Source organism: Triturus cristatus, chromosome 3_2, assembly GCF_964204655.1.
Source record: "Triturus cristatus chromosome 3_2, aTriCri1.1, whole genome shotgun sequence".
Lineage (NCBI taxonomy): Eukaryota > Metazoa > Chordata > Amphibia > Caudata > Salamandridae > Triturus > Triturus cristatus.
The window spans coordinates 1,156,375,407-1,156,398,956 of NC_140584.1; the positions used below are offsets into that span (position 1 = coordinate 1,156,375,407).

A 23,550-nucleotide genomic window follows, 5' to 3' on the forward strand; every position below is an offset into this window, starting at 1 on the left:
CTCCTTGTGGTGTTTTGCAGTGTCCTGGTTCAGTACGAGTGTTTTTCGCGTCTGTAAGGTGCGTACATCGGCCATGTTGTTGTACTGTGCTCACATTTGCTATGGATTGGTACGACTCGTACATGCGCGATGCTGGGAGAGGGTGCTGGTGTAGGGGCCTGGGGTAGGGTGCGTACAGGCACGGGCAGGGTGTAGGGGCCTGGGGGTACATGCCGTACACACAGGAAGCGGGGGTACGGCGCGTATATACGGGGTGCTGGGGGTACGGTGTGTACCCCCACCCCCATATGGACGGTGCGTACCACCACCTCCGTATGGACGGTGCGTACCCCCAGCCCCCGTATGTCCACACCGTACCCCCAGCTCCCGTATGTATGTGCCGTCCGCCAGCACATACCCCCAGCCCCCCGTATGTACGTGTGGTACCCCCAGCCCTCCCCATATGTACGCACCATACCCCCACCACATACCCCCACCCCCGTATGTAGGAAGCGTACCCCCACCCTGTGTATGTACGGAGCGTACCCCCACCCCCGTGTATGTACGGAGCGTACCCCCACCCCCGTATGTACGGTGCGTACCCCCACCCCCGTGTATGTACGAAGCATACCCCCACCCCCATATGGACGGTGCGTACCCCCACCCCGTATGGACGGTGCGGACCCCCAGCGCGTAGTGCAGGGGGTCTGCACCGTCCATACGGGGGTGTGGGTACGCTCTGTACATACACGGGGGTGGGGGTATGCTCCGTACATACACGGGGTGGGGTAACGCTCCGTACATACACGGTGGTGGGGGTACGCTCCGTACATATGGGGGTGGGGGTATGTGCTGGGGGTACGGCGCGTACATACGGTGGGGTGCTGGGTGGGTGTTCGGCGCGTATGCGGGCACATGTTTGGACGTCTCCATGGTTGCTATTGATGTTCGCTCCGTACGGTGTTTTTTCCATACGGATGGACATTCGGACGGACGGGACGGATCGTACTTGCGCGCTCGGACTTCAGTTTTCCGTTTCGTACGTAAAACTGTCCGGGGACGTGTTTGACACTTTTCCCGACCCGAGGACCTGTGGGGGAATTTTCCCAATGCGATTCGTATGGACTTTTTCACATACGAATCGTACTTGCCAGTTTGTACGGGACTTGTACGATTCGTACGGAAAAAAATCCGGATACGATTCGTATGGGGAATATTTTTCACGGATCGGAATCGGCACCCAAATTCTGAGGTAATTTTCCATTCAATAGTCCCAGAATACTGCAGTAACTGAGTTACTCGCAGTTGTCAAGCCTAGCAGTATCATAACAGTATCATCGTTCGACACTGTCTCCCACCAGGTCTTGCTCAGGAGATTGGACTCAGGACCTGCTCTTTAGTGGATGACAAGCTTCCTGTCCTCCCGTTCTCAGACCATTAATTTAGGCCCTTTTCAGTCAAAGACGATGGAACTGACCAAGGAAGTTCCCCAGGGCTCAAGTTTAAACCCTACCTTATTCAACATCTATGTTGCTCCCTTGGCCAACCTCCTCAGGACCTGTGGCTGAATGCCGATTTCATATGCATTGCTGACGACACTCAGCTCCTCTTCTCATTTAATAAATCCACCCCCTTTGTTCAGGGAAGACGGAGATTATGCTTTGCAGAGAGGCATCTTTGCTGTGGACACCAGACTGGTGGCCAGTAGTCCTTGGCACCCCCCCGCCCCTCAGTCCCTTGTTAAAAACCTGGGCATTCGCCTAGACCGGCCTTGACCATGAAGGAGCATGCCGCTTATACTGCTGGCTCCTGCTTCTACGTGCTGGGTTTGTTACGGAAAGGTTTTCTTTTCCTCCCAGATTCCACTTGCAAATCCCTCATTCAGACAATGGTAGTAAGCCGCTTAGACTACTGCAACGCTTTCCTGGTCTCGGCCAATGAGTCCTCACTGAGCAGATTGCAGGTGGTTTAGTACACCGCAGTGCGCCTTGTCTCGAATGCCCCCCCCGAAAACTGCCTCCCTTACTCTCCTTCAACAGCTTCATTGGCATCCAGTGCGCAAGCGGGTTAAATTCAATACTGCTGCACCGTCCACAAGGCCTTGTATAACAATGGCCCCTCTACATCGGCGAGAAACTTAATCATTATGTCCCTTCTAGTACCCTCCGGTCAGGAACCAAATCGCTTCTCTTGGTCCCACGGATCAGGAAATCAAGGTTAGGTGGGAAATCCTTTTCCTACCTTGTTCCCCTTTATTGGAACCACCTTCCCATTTACCTGAGACAATGTCCTGACTATCTCCGATTTAGAAAGCTTCTTAAGACTGCTCTGTTCTGATAATGCTCGTCAGCCTGTCCAACAGCAAGGTCCGAAGCGCAGAGATACCCCTTTGGGGGTGATTCAGGCACTATATAAAACCCATAAATAAATAAATAAATGTGAGGTGTGAAATTACTGCATCTGAATTTCCGATACACTTAGCATGAATGTCCAAGGGGAAGAATGATTTAAAGAAAGGAAATGCAGCAGCATGTATACAGAATAGAGATAAGTAGAAATCTAGAAAAATCTAGAATAGACAGTTTAGAGACAAATCAAGTAACTGTACCCTGATGTGAGTGCACGTTACCACTAAATGTCATACAATACCATACCATACCATACCGCCATCCCATTCCATCCATTACCACCATACCAAACCATCCCATATTATACCATAATTTCACCCTATAGTACACCACATCATACATACCATCATAACACACCATACATACCATCATAACATTCCATACCATACCAGTCCATACCATCCCATCCGATCCAACCCCATCCCACCATAACATCCCATAACATACCATACATAGGTCAGTAACAGAGTCCTTAATTCTTCGTCACGCCACAAGACCATTCAACCTACTTCGATCTTGGAATTTTTCAAAAAATCACCTCGACCACTTAAGCCCCCAATCTCCTCGCAAACAACGGAGGAGCCCAAGGCTGGCAACTTTCAACAAATAACAGAGGTAACCGTCCACACACCCTTATTCAGGAAAACCTTACCGTTATTGACAACCTCCAGCACCAATCCTAGTGCCAGGTCACCAGAGGAGGATTTGAAAATGACCCCAACGGCAATCCTTTCGGTCACCCAGCAGCCCTTATTTTGTCATCCACTTTCTCCACAGGAAAGCCGTATGTCCCTTGTTTTAAAAAACCATACATGGCCTGATACAACTAAATTAAAATCTAATGTTGTTTTACATCAGTCAGACATTCTGACGTCCAAGCCTTTACAACAATTGTGTTCAAGCCCTTTGCTTGCTCAAAACAATCAACTTTCAAGCTTCAGGCTATCTAGTCCCGCAATCCAACGTGAAAGGTCACCAAACGAGAATGCTGCACTGCTACAACCACAAACGCTTTTAAACGTAGCAGCATCCCCAGCAGCACTTACAGCTACAGTTGCAGCCACAATCTCAGCTTCTACAAAGCCCGAACAAGGATCTGCTAAAATAGACCCAAACGATCAGTCGTTATTGGACCTATCCTTCTTTCTTAAAGACTCACATAATCCATCTGATCCGAAAATAGATTCTGATTTTCAGGCCGCCCCCCCCGACATCCATGTCAACCATCTGGCCACAATTGCTGCAAACCTTTCAATCTACAGTTACAGTATTAAATTACCATTCTGACAAATTGGACTTGCAGGTTGAACACCTTAGCCTTGTTTACAGCAGGCATTGATAATAAGTTAGAGAACTTAAACAATTTAATAATAAGGGCTCAGTCATCTTCAAATTTGGCCCAGTCAGTCTGTTGTTGTTCACCCATCATTGACAGCCTTTCAGCACTTCCAGCCTTTTTAACCTGCGTCCTAGATGAAGTTAAACAACTATCAGGAGGCAGTGCCAGCAAGAGCCAAGCTCGGGCACAAGAACAGGGTACAGACCCCATCAAAACTAATGACAAGTCATTGACATCAAGGGATGACAGGACCTTAGAGGACAAAGAGGTAAAACCCCCTGAAGCACTTAATTTGCACCACATAGTCCAAGGGTTGACAACGCCGGTCAAGCAGTCACCATCATTGTCGCTGAGCCCTCTAACTGCGAGTTGCTCAACTAAAGTGGTCGACGCCCCCAAGCCAGTCTTGGACCCTAAACTAATCACCTCGGCCTCGCCCCTTCCTAAGGTTCTCTCTCAATCGCTCAATCCTCTTAGTAAGAGAGAGACAAAACGTCAACGCAAACAAAGAAATAAACTGACAACTAAACCTGTGGAGGTACCTCCTAAACTGTTTCCACTGTTCAAGAACTTGGATAACAAACAAGTTTTGAATCCTTCTCCAATAAAGCAGGTCCAGTTGCCTACAATAGCTCTTTCAATGCCAAATGTTCAGCAATTCACTCTGCCACAGATCCAGGCTCAAACTAACTCTCCTTCTGGCCGAAGAAGCTCTGTGCCAAATCTTTATGAACTAGCGGCCGCTGATAAACCAAAAGAGCTTTCATCTGGTACGGATCAAGCAATTGCCCAAACACAAGCAGAAAACATAAACTCGCAATCTGAAACGATCGACCAACCCACTCTCTACTTTCGTACTCAAACTGTTCCATCTAGCACTGGAGGTAGCCAACCAAAAGTAACCTTCAAAAGCACTTCAATGTTACCTAAGGACTCCTTGACAATATCGGAAGGGCCTCGGGTTGACTCTTTGTTTCATTCTGGAATAGCACCCGATCCTTTTATTGAGAAAAATATTCTATATGACAAGGGTCACTGTCAATCAACTACTGCCAGCGCCCCACAGTGTTCTAAAATTCTCCTTGTCCCTGAATACAAATCAAAAGGTCCCCATGATGTCCTCAATAGAGCAAATATTATCAAACTATCAAAAGGAGTTCAGGGCCTTGACAAATTGGCTTCAGAAGACATTGAATATATAGAATTCCTTCCGCCAAGAGGGTCGCAACCCTCCGAAGCTACCTCGGTGACTTTTAAATCTCCTACTTGGACTCGAGCACTTCTAGCCTGTAAAGATATTTTCCGGTCCTGGGGAATTAAAATCTACCCCCACCTCAATCCAGGCTACCCTACGGCATTAGCTAAGCAGTCGCCCACTCAGATAAGCCTGTGTCGGACCCTGATTAGTGACAGAAGTAAACCATATTCAATTCTACAAAATGCTGTAGGAGTCACATCCCCAATAGGAAACTAATTGGTCCACGCTCCCGAATTGCAATGAAACTCAAGATTGGGGATGGTTATCAGCAGCTTTATCGTGTAAAAACTTAGCCTGACCATTTGGAAAAAACTTGTTAGAATTTAATCCTTTGGAGGCTGTAAAAGCTAACATCCCCCAGCCTCACTCCATAAATTGTATAAAACATCAATCGGAGCCGTGCCTCTCCCTGTGCTCATGGAACATTAGTGGCCTTCACATTAAAATGTCCTCACTAGAGACCCGAAACTTCATTCTTAGCCATGATCTAATTGCGGTTCAGGAAACATGGGCCACTTGTAGTTGTCCTATTGATGGATTCATCGAATTTTGGAAACCAGCTGTCAGAGTCAGCAACTATGGTCGCCCCAAGGGAGGTCTGTCTACTTACATCTCATGCAGCCTAAAGGGCCCAACAGAGCTATTAAACATCGACGAGGATTGGCTGCTTGGAGTTAAAGTTAGCTCGTGGAGACAACAGCGACCTCTATTGTTGCTTAACGTTTACATCAATCCAAGCGCCCAGACAAAAAGACCTCATCTAAATCGCCTCCTTAACATTTTGACCGACTTGGCTGTGAGTTCTCCCGACGCTGACTGTCTGCTGACCGGGGATTTCAATACCAACTTGTTTCAGGGAGACCCATCGGACCTGGAAGATCTCCCCTCCTTGTCTTTGTCGGCATTGAAATTCCAGTCCAAACCTTCAAATCAGTCATACTGTGCTTTGGGGGAATTCTGTGTGTTGCAACTCCTTAGTGCAGGTTTCATTGCAATGAACGGCAGGTTCACTCAGGATACCCCCCCAATTTGGTCATGGACAAATGGACGTAAGTTTTCATTTTTAGACTACACTATTTGCAACGTAGCCATGTTTTCTCACTTGGACAACTACAGTATTAAAGCACGATCAGAGAGCGACCATCGACCACAAGTTGTCACCATTAATATTAACCCAGTTTACCACAATACTGCCTCAATAACTCATAAAGGAGTACACTCAGAAAATGTGAAACGCTTACGATGGAACGATGAAATTAGTATTAACATCAAGAAGGAATGCTTGTCTTTTACATTAGGAGGCCTCCATCCCATAGCTTCTCATATCACTGATTGGTCCTATTTTTGCTATCATCTGTTAAACCTCTTTCCATCACATTCGCATTCTCATATAACTACTCGCAGCTCTCAGTTTTTTATATCAAGTCAGACCATGAAATTAAAAAAGACCAGAAATACTGCCCTGAGGGCAATTAGGAGGCATCCAGAATCCAATGACTGTCTGATTAACTATAAAATCGCTCAGAAAAACTATAGACAGGCATCTAAACAAGATAAACGACTTCATCTTGATCAATTTTGGGGCAAACTTCTTTGGGAAAGTAAAAACCGTAATTCAAGAAAATTTTGGGCTTTATTGAACAAACAACTCAACGGAACTATCAGACAGGGGAGTGCAAACATTGCTGAGGCAGAATGGGTTAACTTTCTGACCGACCACTTTAAGGCCAATGAAGGTGCAGACTTTTCAGTAACAAACACCTCCTTCACGTCTAAAGACGGGTCTTTGGAGAACCAGGATAACACCCAAGAGCTGACGCAGCCCCAATGTGAGTTGATTCCCGTTACCCAGGCAAGGCTGGTCAAAATATTATCAAAAGCGAGAGCAGATGGAGCACCAGGCCCAAATGGCCTGCCACAGGCCCTGTTCAAAGCAAATGTTCCCTATTGGGCACAACTATTAGCAACCCACTTTAGATCTGTGTTGAGTTGTTCAATCATACCAGACTCATGGCGAGGGGCAGTAATTCACCCAGTATATAAGTCCGGCGCCCATTCGTCCCCTAACAACTATAGGTTGATAGCCTTACTGGACAATGAGGCAAAGTTCTTCGCAAGCGTTTTGCTTGAAGAACTGAGTGCCTGGGCGAACCAAAAAGGACTGATTCCAAAAAACCAAACGGGCTTTACTGCAAACTCTGGCACTTCGTCTAATTTATTGGCGTTATCAGTACTTATCGACAAATCGCTTATTTCATCAAAGCTGATCTTCGGTTGTTTCGTTGATTTTAAAGCTGCCTTTGACCTGGTCCCTAGGGAGGCACTTTGGTCAAAACTAATGAAATGGGGCATCCCGGTCAAACTACTGGCGGTCAACGTTCAACTATATTCCAGCACCTGGATTCAAGTTAACCTTGGCACTGGCACACATCTGTCTCGAAAAATTCCAACAACACGAGGAGTGAAACAGGGGTGTGTGCTAGCCCCATTGCTTTTCAACCTGTTTATTGCCGACCTCTCAGCTGACCTGGACGAGACAAATAGTCATCCCCCCAAGATCGGCGGGGTGCAGTTAAGTTACCTTCTGTATGCCGATGATCTTGTCCTCTTCAGCCTTACCCGAGTAGGGCTGCAACGTTTGTTAAACAAACTATACAGTTACACCATTAAGAATAACTTAGAGGTTAATCTAAAGAAAACCCAAGTGGTTATATTCGGTAGAAAACGCTATGGAGGTGGTGGCTGGTCATACAACAACTCCAGCCTGGTCGTAGGAAAAACCTATAAATACCTGGGGGTTAATTTTGACTCTAGGGGTACCTTTGCCAAGCATCGTAGTGACATTTCATTGAAAGCCACAGCCCTCCGATTGAATTTTTCAAAACTTTCAAAAAAACTGATGGGTCCGAGTTTGGCCCCAATGATGGAAGTTATGAAAGCTAAAGTCTTCCCCACCTTGTCATATGGTCTTGAAACCATCAGGGGTAAAATCAGCACAACATTAAATCAACATGTGACTAAGATCTATAAAAGCGTTTTTCACATGCCGAAATCTGCCTCCGCTGCACAGATTAGATTAGAACTGGGCCTCCAAAATTATGAAATTTCCAGCGCAGGTGCCTATTTAAATCTGTGTCATAAGCTAAGGAGGGCTGAAGCTGGTTCTCTTTAGTCTTTGCTGTGGTTTGATATTGGCACTAATAATCCAAGTGAGTCCTATAGTAAACTCTTTAATGAATGTCTTCAGCAACTTTCAGCAGTCGACCTCTGGAACCTAAACCCCAGTCAAACAGCTTTTAAAACGAGCATTAAGAAGCGTATTCGCATTCTGTCCAACACCATCGACAAAGCTTCTTTTGCCAAACGCAAGCATGCATGGGCAGTCATTAATTCTTATCAGTTGGCTTCACCGTCATTATATCTGCCCTGCACATACTCTTTATATTTAAAATTGCGATTTATGACACTTAGACTGGGGGAATGGCACCTGCTGAAACATCTACCTACCTGGCGTTGCTTGTCAATTTACCAACAGTGCAGGGGTTGTGGGGCGGTGGAATCTATGAAGCATGTTACATGCTACTGTCCCGCTCTCCTGACTCAGCGTAGACTAAAATTGAGGCCAGAATGGAACAGACTGGGAGCTCGGACCTGCAGGCAGGCAATCATTGTGGCTTTGAACCCAGAGAATACAGTTTTAAACATAAGTTTTACTATTTTTATTCATCATGCATATCGTAAATTTAATCAGCAAATTGCTGGCCCGGCATCAACTTTAAAAAGAGTCACAGGTGTCTAAAACAAAAACTGTAGACCCATAAGACTTCATTCTGGTCTACCCTGTGCTCTCAACACCTGCAATACCAGGGTATGTGACCCCGATGAATTTTCTCGACACTGTTACTTGATTTAATGAAACGCTTACATCCTCTGGGTTCTCTCATAACTTCGGGCACCCTTCCTAGTCTCTAACAATAACACTCATTTCTTTGTCACATTATTAACACTCTGCCGCTATACATTTTTTTAATTCTTGCAAGTTTAATTATCTTATTTGTACATGTGTGGTGTGTATGTTCTGCTTTTATGATTATATTTTTTTAAATCAAATAAAGTATCTTCAAGATACACACCATACCCTTTTGTAGCATACCACACCATACCATAGCATACCACACCACACCATACCAAGGCCCACCATACCATAGTATACCATACCACACTGGGAAACCTCCTTTACAACGCAGTCATTACATCGCACTACCTTTACATGGCAGTCATTACATCGCAACATCCTTTACATCGCATGTCATTACAACGCAGCTATTACATCGCATGTCACTACAACGCAGGCATTACAACGCATGTCGCTACAACGCAGGCATTACATCACAAGTCATTACAATGCATACCGTTAAAACGAATAGTACCCTTACACTATCCAACACTTACCCAACTGTTGCACTCACTGGAGTTAGAATAGTAATTATTACCCCTATTTTATCCAACACTTACCTTAAATGCGATGTAATGTTATGCATTGTAATGGTATGCGTTGTAAAGGTATAATGTGATGTAATGTTATGTGTTGTAAAGGTAATTTCCGAAAATGCGATGTAATGGCATGTAATGTAAAAGAATGCGTTGTAAAGGCATGCGTTGTAAATGTAAGCATTGTAACGTCATACATTCTACCACACCATACCATAGCCCACCACACCATACCATACCATAGCACACCACACCATACCATACCATAGCCCACCACACCTTACCATAGCATACCATACCATAGCACACCATACCACACCATACCATAGCACACCACACCTTACCATAGCATTTCTTACCACACCACACCATACCATACCACACCTTACCATAGCATACAACACCACACCATATCATTTTCATGAACAGTAATATTCAGAGCTAATCATCGCAATGATATTTACCTTTATAACTCTTCACCACCACCTCTGGGCTCTGAATCTTCACATTATTACATCTGTAATAATAAACATCATCTTTGTATTAAAGAACAATGACAGCTACAGGAACAAAGGATGAACATCACACAAGACCTGTATTTGAAATAAGATTCAGTATTAAGAGCAGCGCCTGCGGACTAGAGCTCAGTGTGAGTTACTGTTCATACACTAGAGTCAAACCTCTAACGATATCCAAAAGTACCTTTAACATCTTATGACAGGATGTGGGTGTTCTAAGGCAGATAGCTCAGTGAGACCAGCGTGTTTTATGTGATGCTATGAAGTGCTTCAGCGTGGGTCTTCTAGGAGTGGCAGTTGCTCAGTGAGAGGGGGGTTGAGTAACAGGTTACATCTGCTCCTGGCGGAGTCTTGTGTATATAGTTAATAAATACCTTCCTATCTGAGGTCCACGTGAATTCCCGACAGCGCCCACAACACAACATTGTCACATCCAATCCCTGCCAGTGTAAACCTTGTCACCATTCTCTACAACTAAGATATTGAAGAGCCTTAGTGGGATATATAAGGAAGATATGAACCCAGACCGCATAGTAATGAAAAACTGGTTGCAAAACAAAAATGCCCACGTCGTATGGAACAGCAGATTTTAGGCCGTATCGGAAGGATCACAGAGGGAGAGATATGGGGACAGGTTAAGAGGCTCAGTAAAGGGAAAGCAGCAGAGCCAGACGGGATCTCAGAGGGAGAGATAAGGGAACAGGTTAGGAGGCTCAGTAAAGGGAAAGCAGCAGTCCCAGGCAGGTTCACACAGGGAGAGATAAGGGAACAGGTTAGGAGGCTCAGTGAAGGGGAAGCAGCAGGCCCAGGCAGGTTCACACAGGGAGAGATAAGGGAACAGGTTAGGAGGTCAGTACAGGGAAAGCAGCAGGCTCAGACGGGATCCCAACTGAATTCTATAAAAAAATGTAACTCTTTGTTCTCTTTCTGGGTATCTTATTTTAATGAGATCTCTCTGGAAGGCTGTTAAATTCCACTTTCCTAATATGAGGCACCTGTAGTTATGATCCTTAGGCCGGGTAAAGATGCTAGGTTAGTGGATTCCTACAGACCTATATCTCAGTTGAACTGTGATTACAAAATTATTCCAGGAATCTTGGCTAAGAGGTTATCAGATGTCCTTCAAAAGTTGATCCATTTCGATCATAAGGGGTTTGTGCCTGGATGGAAGTTGTATGAATTAACCCATTGACTTATCGGTGCGAATGATATGGCCAAGGCCTCTAATCTCCTGTTGACAATCACAAGAATTGATGCTGCTAAAGCATTTGCTAGGGTTAATTGCGTCTATCTTTGGGAGGTATTGCAGGATTATGGTTTCAGCAGCAATGTTACTGAAGTTGTGCAAATGCTATATAAGGTGCCAGAAGCTAAGATTTTGGATGGCAAACTTCCAGCTTCATTTCAGGCAGCGGTGTCCTTTGTTACCAATTCTGTTCCGTGTATATATTGATCCCTTTTCCCAGATGATTCGGCAGGATTAGACCATTCTTCCCTTTGAAGCTGCAGGGTTACCAACCAGAATAGCACTGCATGTTGATGACATAGTTCTATATACACCGAACCCAGAGCTCTCTGTTCCACAGCTTGAGACGCATGCCAGAGATTTTGGGAGTCTGTCAGGATATCTAATCAATAAGGGGAAGACAGCGATTATGACTTGGGCTAAAGAGGAGGTTGGATTTCAAACCAGAAACCAGATTAGGAATCCTGAGATCATCGTAACTCAGAGTTTGAAGGAAATACCGGATGTAAACTTAACTAAGTTATCCCACTGTTAATTAGGAAAAAATCGATGCTGATATGACAAATAATACATTCATTCATGTGAACAAGATCTCGTCCTTATTAACAAATTCACCCGTTATGAACGCCACATCAACCCGACTCGCAAATACGTAGCCTGGCAAGCACTGAGACCAAGGCCCAAGGTTACTGATTGACAGGCCTGTGACGGGGCAGGGGTGGTGGCGGAGAGGGACTCACCTGTTTGGCCCTGTTGGTCAAAAGACCCCACTGTACCCCTTTGTGTCCTCACACAGGCTGACGAGGTAACCGATAACCCCAAGGACTGGACTGCCTACCCTTCACGAGACTGGATGCCTGAAGAGGGACACGGTGCCTTTAAGAGGGGAATCCCGTGGGACGAGACTCCTCCCCTACATGACGTTTCCTGCGGCGGGACTTCAAAGGTGAGCCGCATCAGGAAGTTGACGGACGGCGTTTCCTCGGAGTTGGAGTACGAGTTGGAGTGGAGGAGAAGAGCGGCGGTGAGAGAGGAGGATTGCGGGAAAGCGGAGGAGAGCGTACCGGACTGGCGGAAGGAGTGGCGACCGGAGCAGACGGAAGGACCAAGAGCGGACATCGAAGAAGCTGCAGGAGTTGCACCCGACAAGCCAGGAGGCCAACGGTCCGGCGAAGCGCCCTGCCACGTTCCCGGGGGAGGAGCGTGGCTGGAGCAGGTACGGGGGAAAGTCGCAGGCTGGGTGGGGAAGGGAAAATCCCTGTAAACCGTCACAGCTAAATTCAACCGGCATCACTCCTGTCGTAGCACCTCATCCCTCGAGCACTAAAGCACTTATCAGCCCCCTTGTTTCACGGTGTCCCTCACTCCTGGCCCCTTCATTCGCGGAAGCGAGGCAGCATGCCTAATACTTGCTTTCCTTTCATTCTTTTCGGAACAACGGTGACGAGAGACCAGACCGAACCGAGAGCCCTGACCGGGACGACGAGTCCCAAGCCCGCAGACGACTTACGGCGTGACAACCTTCCTGGCTACCTCAGACCACTACAGTTCCTGGTGTGATAAAGACTGTGTACCATCTGACAAATAAACATACGTCTATCAGACTTAAACCGCCTTGTGTGACGTCTCTGTGCCCCGAACCCACTACAAGGCCACAGGTGCGGTGGCACATAGCCGGCAGACAAATGCATGGACGGGAAATCCAAGATCAATCCCACAGATTGGTGAAGAGAGAGTACAGTGGTTAAGGGAGTTTGGCCCCAATAAAGTGCGCATGGTTGGAGGGGGTACGCGCGCTCCAAAAACACCATAAAGTCAGATGCCACATACGTTATATATTTTTTTATTAAAATCCAGGGGAAAGGGTCCCAATTTGATGTTAATGTTAATGTTATTGGAACTTATATAGCGCTAACTGTTACCCGAAGGTGTCCTGGCGCTGTGTGAAGTCCTGACTGAAGACAACATCGGTGTAGTTCTTAACAGGTTTACTTTGAGAAAAGCCATATTTTTAGTGCCTTCCGAAAGGCTAGGAGATTGTTCATGTTTCTCAGGTGAGGTGGGAGGGCATTCCATGCTTTGGCCGCATTGGCAACAAAGCTTCTGCCTCCCCAGTTAGCCTTTTTCACCAGCGGCACCCCCGCGAGAAGTTTTTTTATTTTGGCTGAGATCGATTCAAACTTTGGTGTGCCTGTGAGAAGCCTGGCTGCAGCATTTTGAAGGATTTGTTATTTGTTCAGCGACCCTTTGTGGATCTGGAGATAAAGACTATTGCAATAATCTAATCCCGACATTATTAGCGCGGTGACCACTGTTTGTTGTGCCTCTTTTTTGCATGATCTGAGAATGTATGATGTTGATGAAACCACTGTGTTCACCTGATCCCTGAAGCTGTTTGTTGTCTATCCACACTCCTCTAAGTTCTTCACCTTCCTAATCGGGGTGGGGAGGGGGCCTGACGCTTCCCGCCAGCACCTATGGGTCCAGATTTAAAAATATGGAGCAAATGCCAGGACTATGTGCAAAAAGCAATAATTGGGAGTGCAGCGTTGGTTTCTCCTGGCTCAAGCCTCAGGAGGACTTCACAGCGCGCGTTCACGCCAGCGGACATTCAAGTATCGTCAGGGGCATGAAAGCCTAGCCCGTTGACCTGCCTACTACCAATATGTCTACCCCAGTCCCGGACGTCCCGCAATAGCCATGCAGGGGACTTCACGCATTAAGACCCAAAGCACCTTTGCTACAACACAACACTGTAAATATCCACAAAACAAATAAATGATCACTTTTGGTACCTTTTCATAATTGTGATCAGAGAACCTGTAAATTTATGATGAGAGCAGGTAGGAAGAATATATGTATGGTATTGAAGTAATTGAAAATATACAAAACACGTTGTAAAGTGATAGCTAAGAAGTATCCTGGTTTGAGTGATACACCTTAAGTCGCGCATTGAATACTAACCAACATCATTTTACATGGCGACTTTATTTCACAGTACATACCTAAACTTACTACTTAAATATTAAAAGGAAAAAATAAATAAAAAGTGGACGAGTGCAAAGTGCTGCTTAGTAAAAATCATAACTGGGTGATGTTACGCTTGTCTTGAAGACATTAATTTATTAATTTTATTGTTTTATAGAGCACAAACCAGACCCGTGAGGGTATCAGAGCGCTTTACAGGATTAAGGGTGGTATACAAAGCGTTGGGAAGGGAGGGATCAATTGGGTAAAATAGGGGCTACATAATGCAAGAAAAACACGCAGTCTAAAGTCCCGGCTACATGTGGGAAAGAAATTAAAACAGGTAAATACATTATACAAGAAGGCACGTAGTCTCAACTCTTGGGGGGATGCCCAGGAGTGCAGGAATAGGTATCATCCATAGAATGATAATAAAGTAACGTGTTTATTAGACGAGGTATTTACCCATTAGGAAGGTTTTGGTCTCCTTCTTAAAGTGTGCCAAGGACGGAAGTCTTCTGATGGCGGGTGGGAGAGAGTTCCAAATCCTTGCCGCTGCCCCAGAGAAGGCCCGATTGTAGATTTTTTTCTTCCAGAAGTGTGCTGGTCTTTGGCGGATCGGGAGTTTCTGGCTCCTCCTGATATCACGAGTTTGTGTTCGAGAAATGTAGGGGAGTTGTTATAAAAAGCTTTGTGAGTAATGCAGGCAAGTTTAAATTGTATTCTGGCCTCCAGGGGAAGCCAGTTCAGAGCTTTGAGGTGGGGAGAGGTGTGGTCGAATTTCTTTGAGCCAGTTAGGATTCTGGCGGCGGTGTTGAGGCAGGCTGTCAATGGGGCCAGAGATTTCTTGGGTAGCCCTACAAGAGTAGAGCATCCATATTCTAGTCTGGAAATGACTAGCGGCTGGATTGCTGTTTTAAGGTCGGACACATCGAGGAAGGGTTTTAGGTTTCTTAGGTAACTCAGGTGGAATCTAGCAATTTTGGCCATCGAGTTTATATGCCCACGCATGCTCAGGATGCCGTCAAGGGTTATTCCAAGGGATTTCGCCGAGTCAACAATGGTAGGAGGGCAGTTTAGTGCTGTGATGGTCTTGATCCATTCCTGGATGTCTGGATTGGGTTTGGGTGGGGAGATCAGAAGAAATTCAGTTTTATTTGCGTTGAGTTTAAGCTGGTTGGCGGTGAGCCAGTGGACTGTCAGCTTCAGGGCCTCGTTCAGGGAGAAAATGTCCTCAGGGGAAGAGATTTTTATGTAGACCTATCTAAACCATTTAAGGACACTGCCATCCAACCCCATCCTGAGTTTGAGGCGTTCAAGGAGAAATTGGTGGTTAACCGTGTCAAAGGCAGAGGAAAGGTCTAGGAGGATTAGGAGACAGGTTTTGCCATGGTCGAGGGCTTGGAGAGCGTCATCTACATTGTGGAGGAGGGTGGTTTCCATGCTGTGTCCCGATCTGAACCCGGATTGGAAGTCATCTAACAGGTGAAATGTGTTGATGTGTAGGCTCAGCTGCTGTTGCACACATTTTCCCAGAACTTTGGCTAGGAGTGGGATGTAAGATATTGGTCTATAGTTCTCAGCGGAAGCAGGGTCCAGCGTGCTTTTTTTTAGGATGGGGACAACTTAGCCAGCCTTGAGCGAATCAGGAATTGAGCCCTGTAGGAGGGAGGCGTTGATTATTGAGGTCCAGGAAGGGATGATAGCCTGAGAGGCGGCAGTTAGGCAGTTAGACAGGAGAGGATCATTGAAGTGATTGTTCGGGTTTAAGGAGGAAAGAATTTTCGAGATACAGTGTTCGTCGTAGATTTTAAAATTGGACCAGTGCGCTAGGTTTTTGGGTGATGTTTGGGAGGACAACGCGGAGAGAAGAGGTAGAGCTGGCAGGTTTTGATTTTGGTGGTGAGTTGCGGATTTAAGTTAATTTCCTAGGGCAGAGATTTTGTCGCAGAAGAAGGAAGAGAATTCCTCGCTTGTTATTAGGGGTTTTGGTGTTTCTTTGGAGGTTTTCGCTAGTTTGTTGGATTGGTGTTTGACCAAGTCGAACAGCTTGCGAGGTCAATTTTTGGCGTTCTCCAGTTCAGTTCTGAAGAATTCTTTTTTTGAGTTGAGGACTTTCTTATTGTAGGCATTTTTGGCCTGGCAGAGAAGTTTTATATGTGCTGCTGAAGGGTGTTGTTTCCAGTTACGTTCAGTCTGTCGAAGGGATCGCCTCTCCTTGTTGATTCAGAATATAAGCAGGAAGAGAAAGGCAACGCAATATAGAAGTCTTCAAAATTGACATGTTATGTTATCTGCCATTAGTGTGGCCCTTGTTACTCTCTGTATGGATTATAGAAGGAGCCATATTATGGTTTGGAGAAGAGTATTAATGTTTCTATACCTTTTATAGGCAGAGTTTGGAGTGGTGCTGACTCCAGGTATAATCACATCACAGCAAATCTGACACTGCTAGTCTGCACGCTCATGTTTAAAGGGTATGTGAGAAGCATGATAGGGCACACTTCAGGCAGCTTGTTTATACTTAAAATTGTTGAGGTGTCGCTTGGCAGATGTATTACCTTGTTGGTGTTATTTTCAGTTTAAATAATGGTCGCTTAGTAAAATTAGCATTATTCATTTGAAATGACAATGCAGTGAAGTACAGAACTGTGTTTTCTTGACATAGGCGAATTAGGCCTCAAATAGGCTCTGACTCCATCTTGGATTGGGAAATAGCCATGTTTTTATATCTCAATGACACTGCTCAAAGCAAAATGTACCCTGATGCTTTGTGTGGATACGCTGCTTTGTAGTTGAAATGTTGCTTTTCACTGCCTCTTCCTGCTCACTCGCTGTCTTCCTATCCATTTCTATAGCTGATATTGGTTACATAGCCAGGTTTGTGCTAAACCGTCCGATGACTTCAGGGCAAAGTAGAGCTAATTATTATCGTCTTAGAGAGATAGTGCTAGGATGGTGGCATTGAATGACACATCACATTTGTATTCTGATATGACAATATGCAGTACATTGGCACACCCTATGCTAACTGCACGATTTAAGTTGCCATTATGGTTCATTTTGTTATATAAGGATGCGTGTTTGCGGGTGAGCCAGATAGATATTTTAGACTCTTTCGCGAGCCGCTAGGGATGCTGCCTGATATTCTATTGATTTGCTGCATATTCTGGACGTGGACCTTTCTTTTTATTTTGTTCATACTGTTTATTCCCAATGACTCATATTTTACGCAATTGAGACCATCTATTGTTTTACCTTCAGTATTGCACTTTAATATTTTAATAAACCTTCATGGTTTCCAAATTACTGATCTTGAGCCTTTTTGAATTAGGGTTGACTCAAACATATCAGCGTTGACTTATACATTCATTGGGATTTGCTGGACACTTTGGGCCCGATTCACAAAGGTAAACTGAGACAAATGTCTTACTTTACGACTTTCGGTATTTACAATGGGCATTTACGAGTAGTAAAGTTAGACTTTTGTCTCAGTTTTAGTCTCAGTTAAACTTGAGACCAAAACCTAAGTTTAACGGAGACAAAAGTCTAACTTTAGGACTTTCGGTATTCACAAAGAGCATTGACGAATGGTAAAGTTAGACTTTTGTCTCAGTTTTAGTCTCCGTTAAATTTAAGACCAAAACCTAAGTTTAACTGAGACAAAAGTCTAACTTTAGGACTTTCGGTATTCACAAAGAGCCTTTACGAATGGTAAAGTTATACTTCTGTCTCAGTTTTAGTCTCAGTTAAACTTACGACTTTCGGTATTTACAAAGAGCATTTACGAATAGTAAAGTTAGACTTCTGTCTCAGTTTTAGTCTCAGTTAAACTTAAGACCAAAACTTAAGTTTAACTGAGAGAAAAGTCTAACTTTACTGTGTGTAAATGCCCTTTGTGAATACCAAAACGTGTAAAGTTAGGCTTTCACCTCAGTTTATCTTTGTGAATCGGGCCCTTTATTTCTACCTCTATATATCGACCTTATCACAGCTAAAGACAACATCATTCAACTTGATCACATTTTACCCTGTGACTGGTCATCATCAAATATCCTTCTGCATCCTGGAAAAGGTCATGTGCAGACAGGGCCAACCACATAAAATCAATCAACTGTCTCGTAACCTGAGAGACATCAACATTAGTGATCTAACATCCATTAGCAAGAATAGTCGTAAGCCACCCGCTAACATGACCAATCTGGGCGACCTTACTGATCATTACATTAACTCTATGACGAGTATTTTCGACTCTATTGCACCTAAGCAACTCAAAAGGAGTCCGATCAAACAATCCAGACCCTGGTTTAATAGCTCTCTAAATGATGAACGCCGCAAACGTGGGCTTTCAGAGAGACTTTGGAGAAACTCTCCCTCCACTTCCAGCCTCAATCAGTTAAGGAAGATGAGACGCGCATACAACAAACGTATTCGCAGTGCTAAAACCGATCACTTCAGGGCTCAGTTCGAAATCATCAAACAGCGAGCTAACCACTCTACCAACCATAGCTCGACACATGTAATCTCCTTTCCTAGTGGAGAGGACTTCTCAGCATACCTCTCTGAAAAGGCGAGGAAAATTTAACTTGAGCTGCAACCTACCACTCCAAATTTGCTCCCTGTGAACACCCTCGCATCCTCAGAGGAACCTACGGAACCTACTGCAGCGAGTGCACCTTCCTTCCACAAAATCTGAGCTCCCAAAAACAACGCATAATGGAATACTTTTCTTCTTCCAGATGACACAGAGCTGCTCCAATCTATGGCGTCCTTAAAACCTTCTAATCACTTCAGTGATCCACTACCAGCCAAGTTTTTTAAAGATCTCAATTCCTCCATCCGGATTTTGAGCCAGACGCGGATGGGGGCAGCTACGTATCACGGATATAATCTCCACGACTCGGAGATGGGATTTGATCTTTAAATACAGAGCACAGACACCAATCGAAAGCGAATACCTTTCAGGGACCTGCCCACCCCCCCCCCGTCGCTAGACTGGATGACCCGGAATTATCGTCATACCTAAAATAATGTTAACAAGACAGTGTTCAGCCGTGAACAAGTCGCATGTACAATATTACTAGAGGCGACGAAACACGTGTTGGCTTGGGAACCACTGTGATGACTGTGAAATTACTATGGAAACAAGAATATTAAATTGAAGGAATTCACAAGAAAGAAACGGAGATTCACTTATTGTGTTACATGCTCACTTTACATAATAATTTTTGTAAACTTTATTTCTGCGTGTGCTTGGGTACCCTTATTCAATTCCGCCATCCTCCCACTGTGGTCCCGGATCATCCAAGAATCACTCTTACACAGGATGATTCCAGATTGCCTCAAGTCGGGTCAAGTCACTCCCATCCCAAAGAAGCCCAATGCCGATTTAGCTCATCCTAACAACTTCCATCCAATCACCAGTATCAGGACTCTAGCTAAACTGCTCGAGAAATCGGACACACACAGCTCTGCAACCATATTGAGAAATTTCAGCTCCTTGACCTCTACCAGTAGGGTTTCAGAGCGGGGCACAGTATTGAAACAGCATCAACTCACATTGTTGGGGACACCTTGAGATCCCTTGATCAAAATGTCCCTTGTCTTCTGATCCTTCTTGACCTGTCCTCAGCATTTGACACTATTAAACATGAAAACCTCTTCTTCAATATAGGATGGGATTTTTGGTCCCCCTCTTAAACTGGTTTGCCTCTTTCTTACAGAACTGCATCCAAAGAATCAATGTTAACCAATCCCTTGCAATCAGTACCCCGGTCACCATTGGAGTACCTCAAGGCTCCGCATGTTCGCCCACTCTTTTCAACCTTTTTATGGAACCTCTCTCCGATATTCTGGACCGCTCTAACATCCATTACCATACGTATGCAGATGACACTCAACTATATTTGAAGATCGCCTCTCCATATGACAAAAACACTCTAAATGAGGCACTCCTAAAAACTCAACAATGGTTAACTCATAACCATCTATTGTTAAATACTGTCAGAACTGAATTCCTTCTGATTGCCCCCCCCCCCACAACCACTCTGCACTTACCCATGACTGGCTCAAACAACTTACTGCTCTTAACTGCACACCACATGTTGTTGACTCGGCTAAATCTTTAGGTATAGCCTTGGACAAATACCTGAATATGCAAGATCACATCAGTGCTACTATTAGGGGAGCCAATATTCAGCTCAACACCCGTAGGAAAATCAAGCCAGGTGTACAATCCCTAGTTATCTCACGCTTGGAATATGGTTTGGTGACCCTTGCTGGGCTACCTAAAACTAGTTTGGCTCTGCTTAGAGCCACACGGAACGCTTCGGCCAGACTCATCACTGGCTCTAGAAAACTTGACCACATCACGCCAGACCTAATTCAACTAAACTGGCTGACCATTGGAGCGAGGATCAGGCTCAAGATAGCTTTCCTTGACGCACAAAGCGATTCATTACAACACCCCTGCTTACCTGGCATAAAAACCTGAGCTATCAGGCTCGAGTCAGAACTTCAGAAGCTCTAAAACCCTATTATTGAATCCTCACAAATTCAATAAGAAAGGAATTTACAATCATGCTTTCTCTGTTCTTGCTCCAAGAATATAGAACGCTCTTTCCCCAGAGATCATAACCAACTTATCTACTGCCTCTTTCAAAAAACATGCCAACTGGCTACTCCTGAATGACCTCCAAAAGCATTAACACGGATATTATCTCAATCTACTTCTTACTCCGGTCTGGATACTCTCTTGTAACGTGCTGTTTCAATTGGGTTTATGTTTTTTCTCTGATGAAACCATTCTGGTCCCACTACTCTGGCTGACTCCCCATGCCCCTCTTTGACCTTGTGTTTTGCCCCCTTGACCTTTTGATTGTTAAGTTATCTCTTCTGATCCATTTTGTTGTTGTACTCATACTTACGCCACTTTGTACAGCGCACTGCTACCCGTTTGGGTCATGTTTATAAAACTATTCAAATAAATAAATATAACCTGAGACAGAGATAAAACCCTGTATTACACGCCTTTTGTTTATTCTTCAAACAGATGAAGAGACAGGTTTTTACAGCTACCAGCAATCAGAAGATGGCCTCCTTTCATGGCGTTTGCCAGACAGGACAGGAAAAGGCAAATGTATATTTTATTGTTTTATGGCCTCTGCAGTTGGGGGTCAGTCACAGGAGTCACAGTTCAGTTAGACATCACAGGTCCTCAAGCCTTGGGATGCATCCATAAATATTTCCAGGGGCACGCTTATATTCTTGAATCAGACTGCATGACCCAGTGTATAGTAATTGTATAGTTATTTAGTCCCTGGCGGCACAGCACCAAGGATAATAAACTGCATTGCTAGACACTTATAAGGTACCAAAGGCCACAGCCCTGTGAGGCAAAGCACATGGGTAAATTATGTTGTCATTTACACCGCCAATAGCTTGTACTCTCGCAAATGCGAGACCTATTGCATTGCAAATGCTTGTTAATACTTACAAGGACAGGGTGCATTGAATTGAAAACATAGGACATGTGTTTCCGTTGTACATGTTCTAGTAGTGAAAAACTCATTTTTCACTGAGCTGGCCTATCTTTCCCATAGGCTAAACCTATTAAACTTAATACGTGATAACTTCAGTTTGGGAACAAATAGGGAAATAGTGTTTACACTCAAATACAGTTTAATTGAAAATCCTCTGTAGTGGTGAAGTTGAATTTAAAATGACAATTTTGAAAACGCCATCTTTAGAAAGTTATTGTTCAGGTTTATAGAAAATTGGCATTTTTCTGCTCAAATTATTTGTGCCTTTTTGCCAGTGTCCTCAGTTACATGACTGTGATTGGCCCACCTATTGTGGGTTGTGTATTCCTACCGGACACTGAGCAAAGCATGTGAGGGGAAAGGACCTTCCTGATAGAATGGCTGGGGAGAAGCTGGACCCTACCTTAACTACATTTCTAAAGACTCTGCTTGCAGCACACACAAGGGAACCTAACATCAGGCCTGTCCTTGCCTTTGTCGCACTGGACAGTTCTGAGACAAGACCAGGGGATGGGGAAGAACTGACCAGAACCAGTTTTAGTGTTAGTCGGGGAATTTCCCCACACAAAGCTGACACTAGTATGAAAATGGGACCTTCATAGCATACCATCAGAACACTCCTAGTCGTTTGGAAGATTCAGAAGGACTGCCCTGCTGCGGGAAGGACACCATTGCTGCCTGGAAAAAAAGGACTGGATCCCGCTGGCCTGGATCACAAGGGTTAGTCAGCCGATGCCCTGTGTGAGCTACAGTGACACCACAAACGTCCAGAGACCCCCTGCAATTGCCCTGCTGACCAGTACCAACGAGACCAGCCTGGACCTGCCTGAGCCTGCTGTTGACCTCTGTCTGAAGTGAGTCCTGATTCACAACAGGTGACCTCAGGTCCTGGATAGTTGGTTGGCCTCAGTGGAAGCTCCTCCTGCAGAAAAGGTGAAGAAACAGATGTTTTGGGCTCCTCTTGGCTGCAAAGTCATTTATTTGTGCCAAATATGGACCAGCAATGCAAAGCTCCAGTGGGACTTGATCTTCGCTACGACAACAACCGTTCACGATGACTGCCAATGGGAGGCCTCTGCCACCTAGAATAGTGCTCATTGCGAGGACTTGAGAAAGTAAGGGCCAGATGTACGACCCGTTTTTGCATGCGCAAACGGGTTTGCGACCCATTTGCACATGCAAAAACCTACAGGGCCATGTACAATTCCTAAATAGCGAGATGCAATTTATTTGCAACTCTCTAATTAGGAATTGCGAGTCGCTATTAGGAAGGGGCGTTCCCTTCCTAATAGCGACCCCAAATGCCATGTATGACTGTTTTGCAACTGCAATTGTGGTCGCAAAACATTTGCAGTTTACCACCCTCTTTTGGTTGGCCAGCCATTCCCAATGGGGTCGCAAATTGAGAGTGGCTCATTAATATTCATGAGCCTCGCATTATGCGACCCCATTGGGAATCGCTAACAGTGTCTCTGACACTGTTATACATTTTCTCTTGCGACTTGCAAATTGCGGCTCACAAGTTTTCGCAATTTGCGAGTCGCAAAAGCAAATGGTCTTACATCTGGCCCTAACTTCCTAGTGGGACTACCATAGTCCTTGTGTCCAATCCTCACTCCATTGCTATTGTCCGGACCTTAAAACTTTATCTCACTTCCTCGTGACCAGATACCTGAAATTGGCGCTTTGTGTTTCTTGGCGCTATTTCTACTAAAAACTTTAAAAATGTATAAATTTGGTACTATTTATTGGATTCATATTGTTTTGGTATCATTTTACTTATTAAAATAAACTCTATGTTTC

At 44.9% G+C, this 23,550-nt stretch overlaps 1 protein-coding gene across 1 annotated transcript in view; it reads right to left on the reverse strand.

Moving 5' to 3' along the window:
• Positions 1-23,550, reverse strand: part of LOC146859312 (E3 ubiquitin-protein ligase TRIM39-like) — a 165,709-nt gene that overhangs the window by 55,086 nt on the left and 87,073 nt on the right. The window contains exon 5 of the mRNA XM_085649983.1: positions 9,940-9,992. Within this exon, the coding sequence (XP_085506109.1) occupies positions 9,940-9,992 (53 nt within the window). The remainder of the gene's footprint in view (positions 1-9,939; positions 9,993-23,550) is intronic.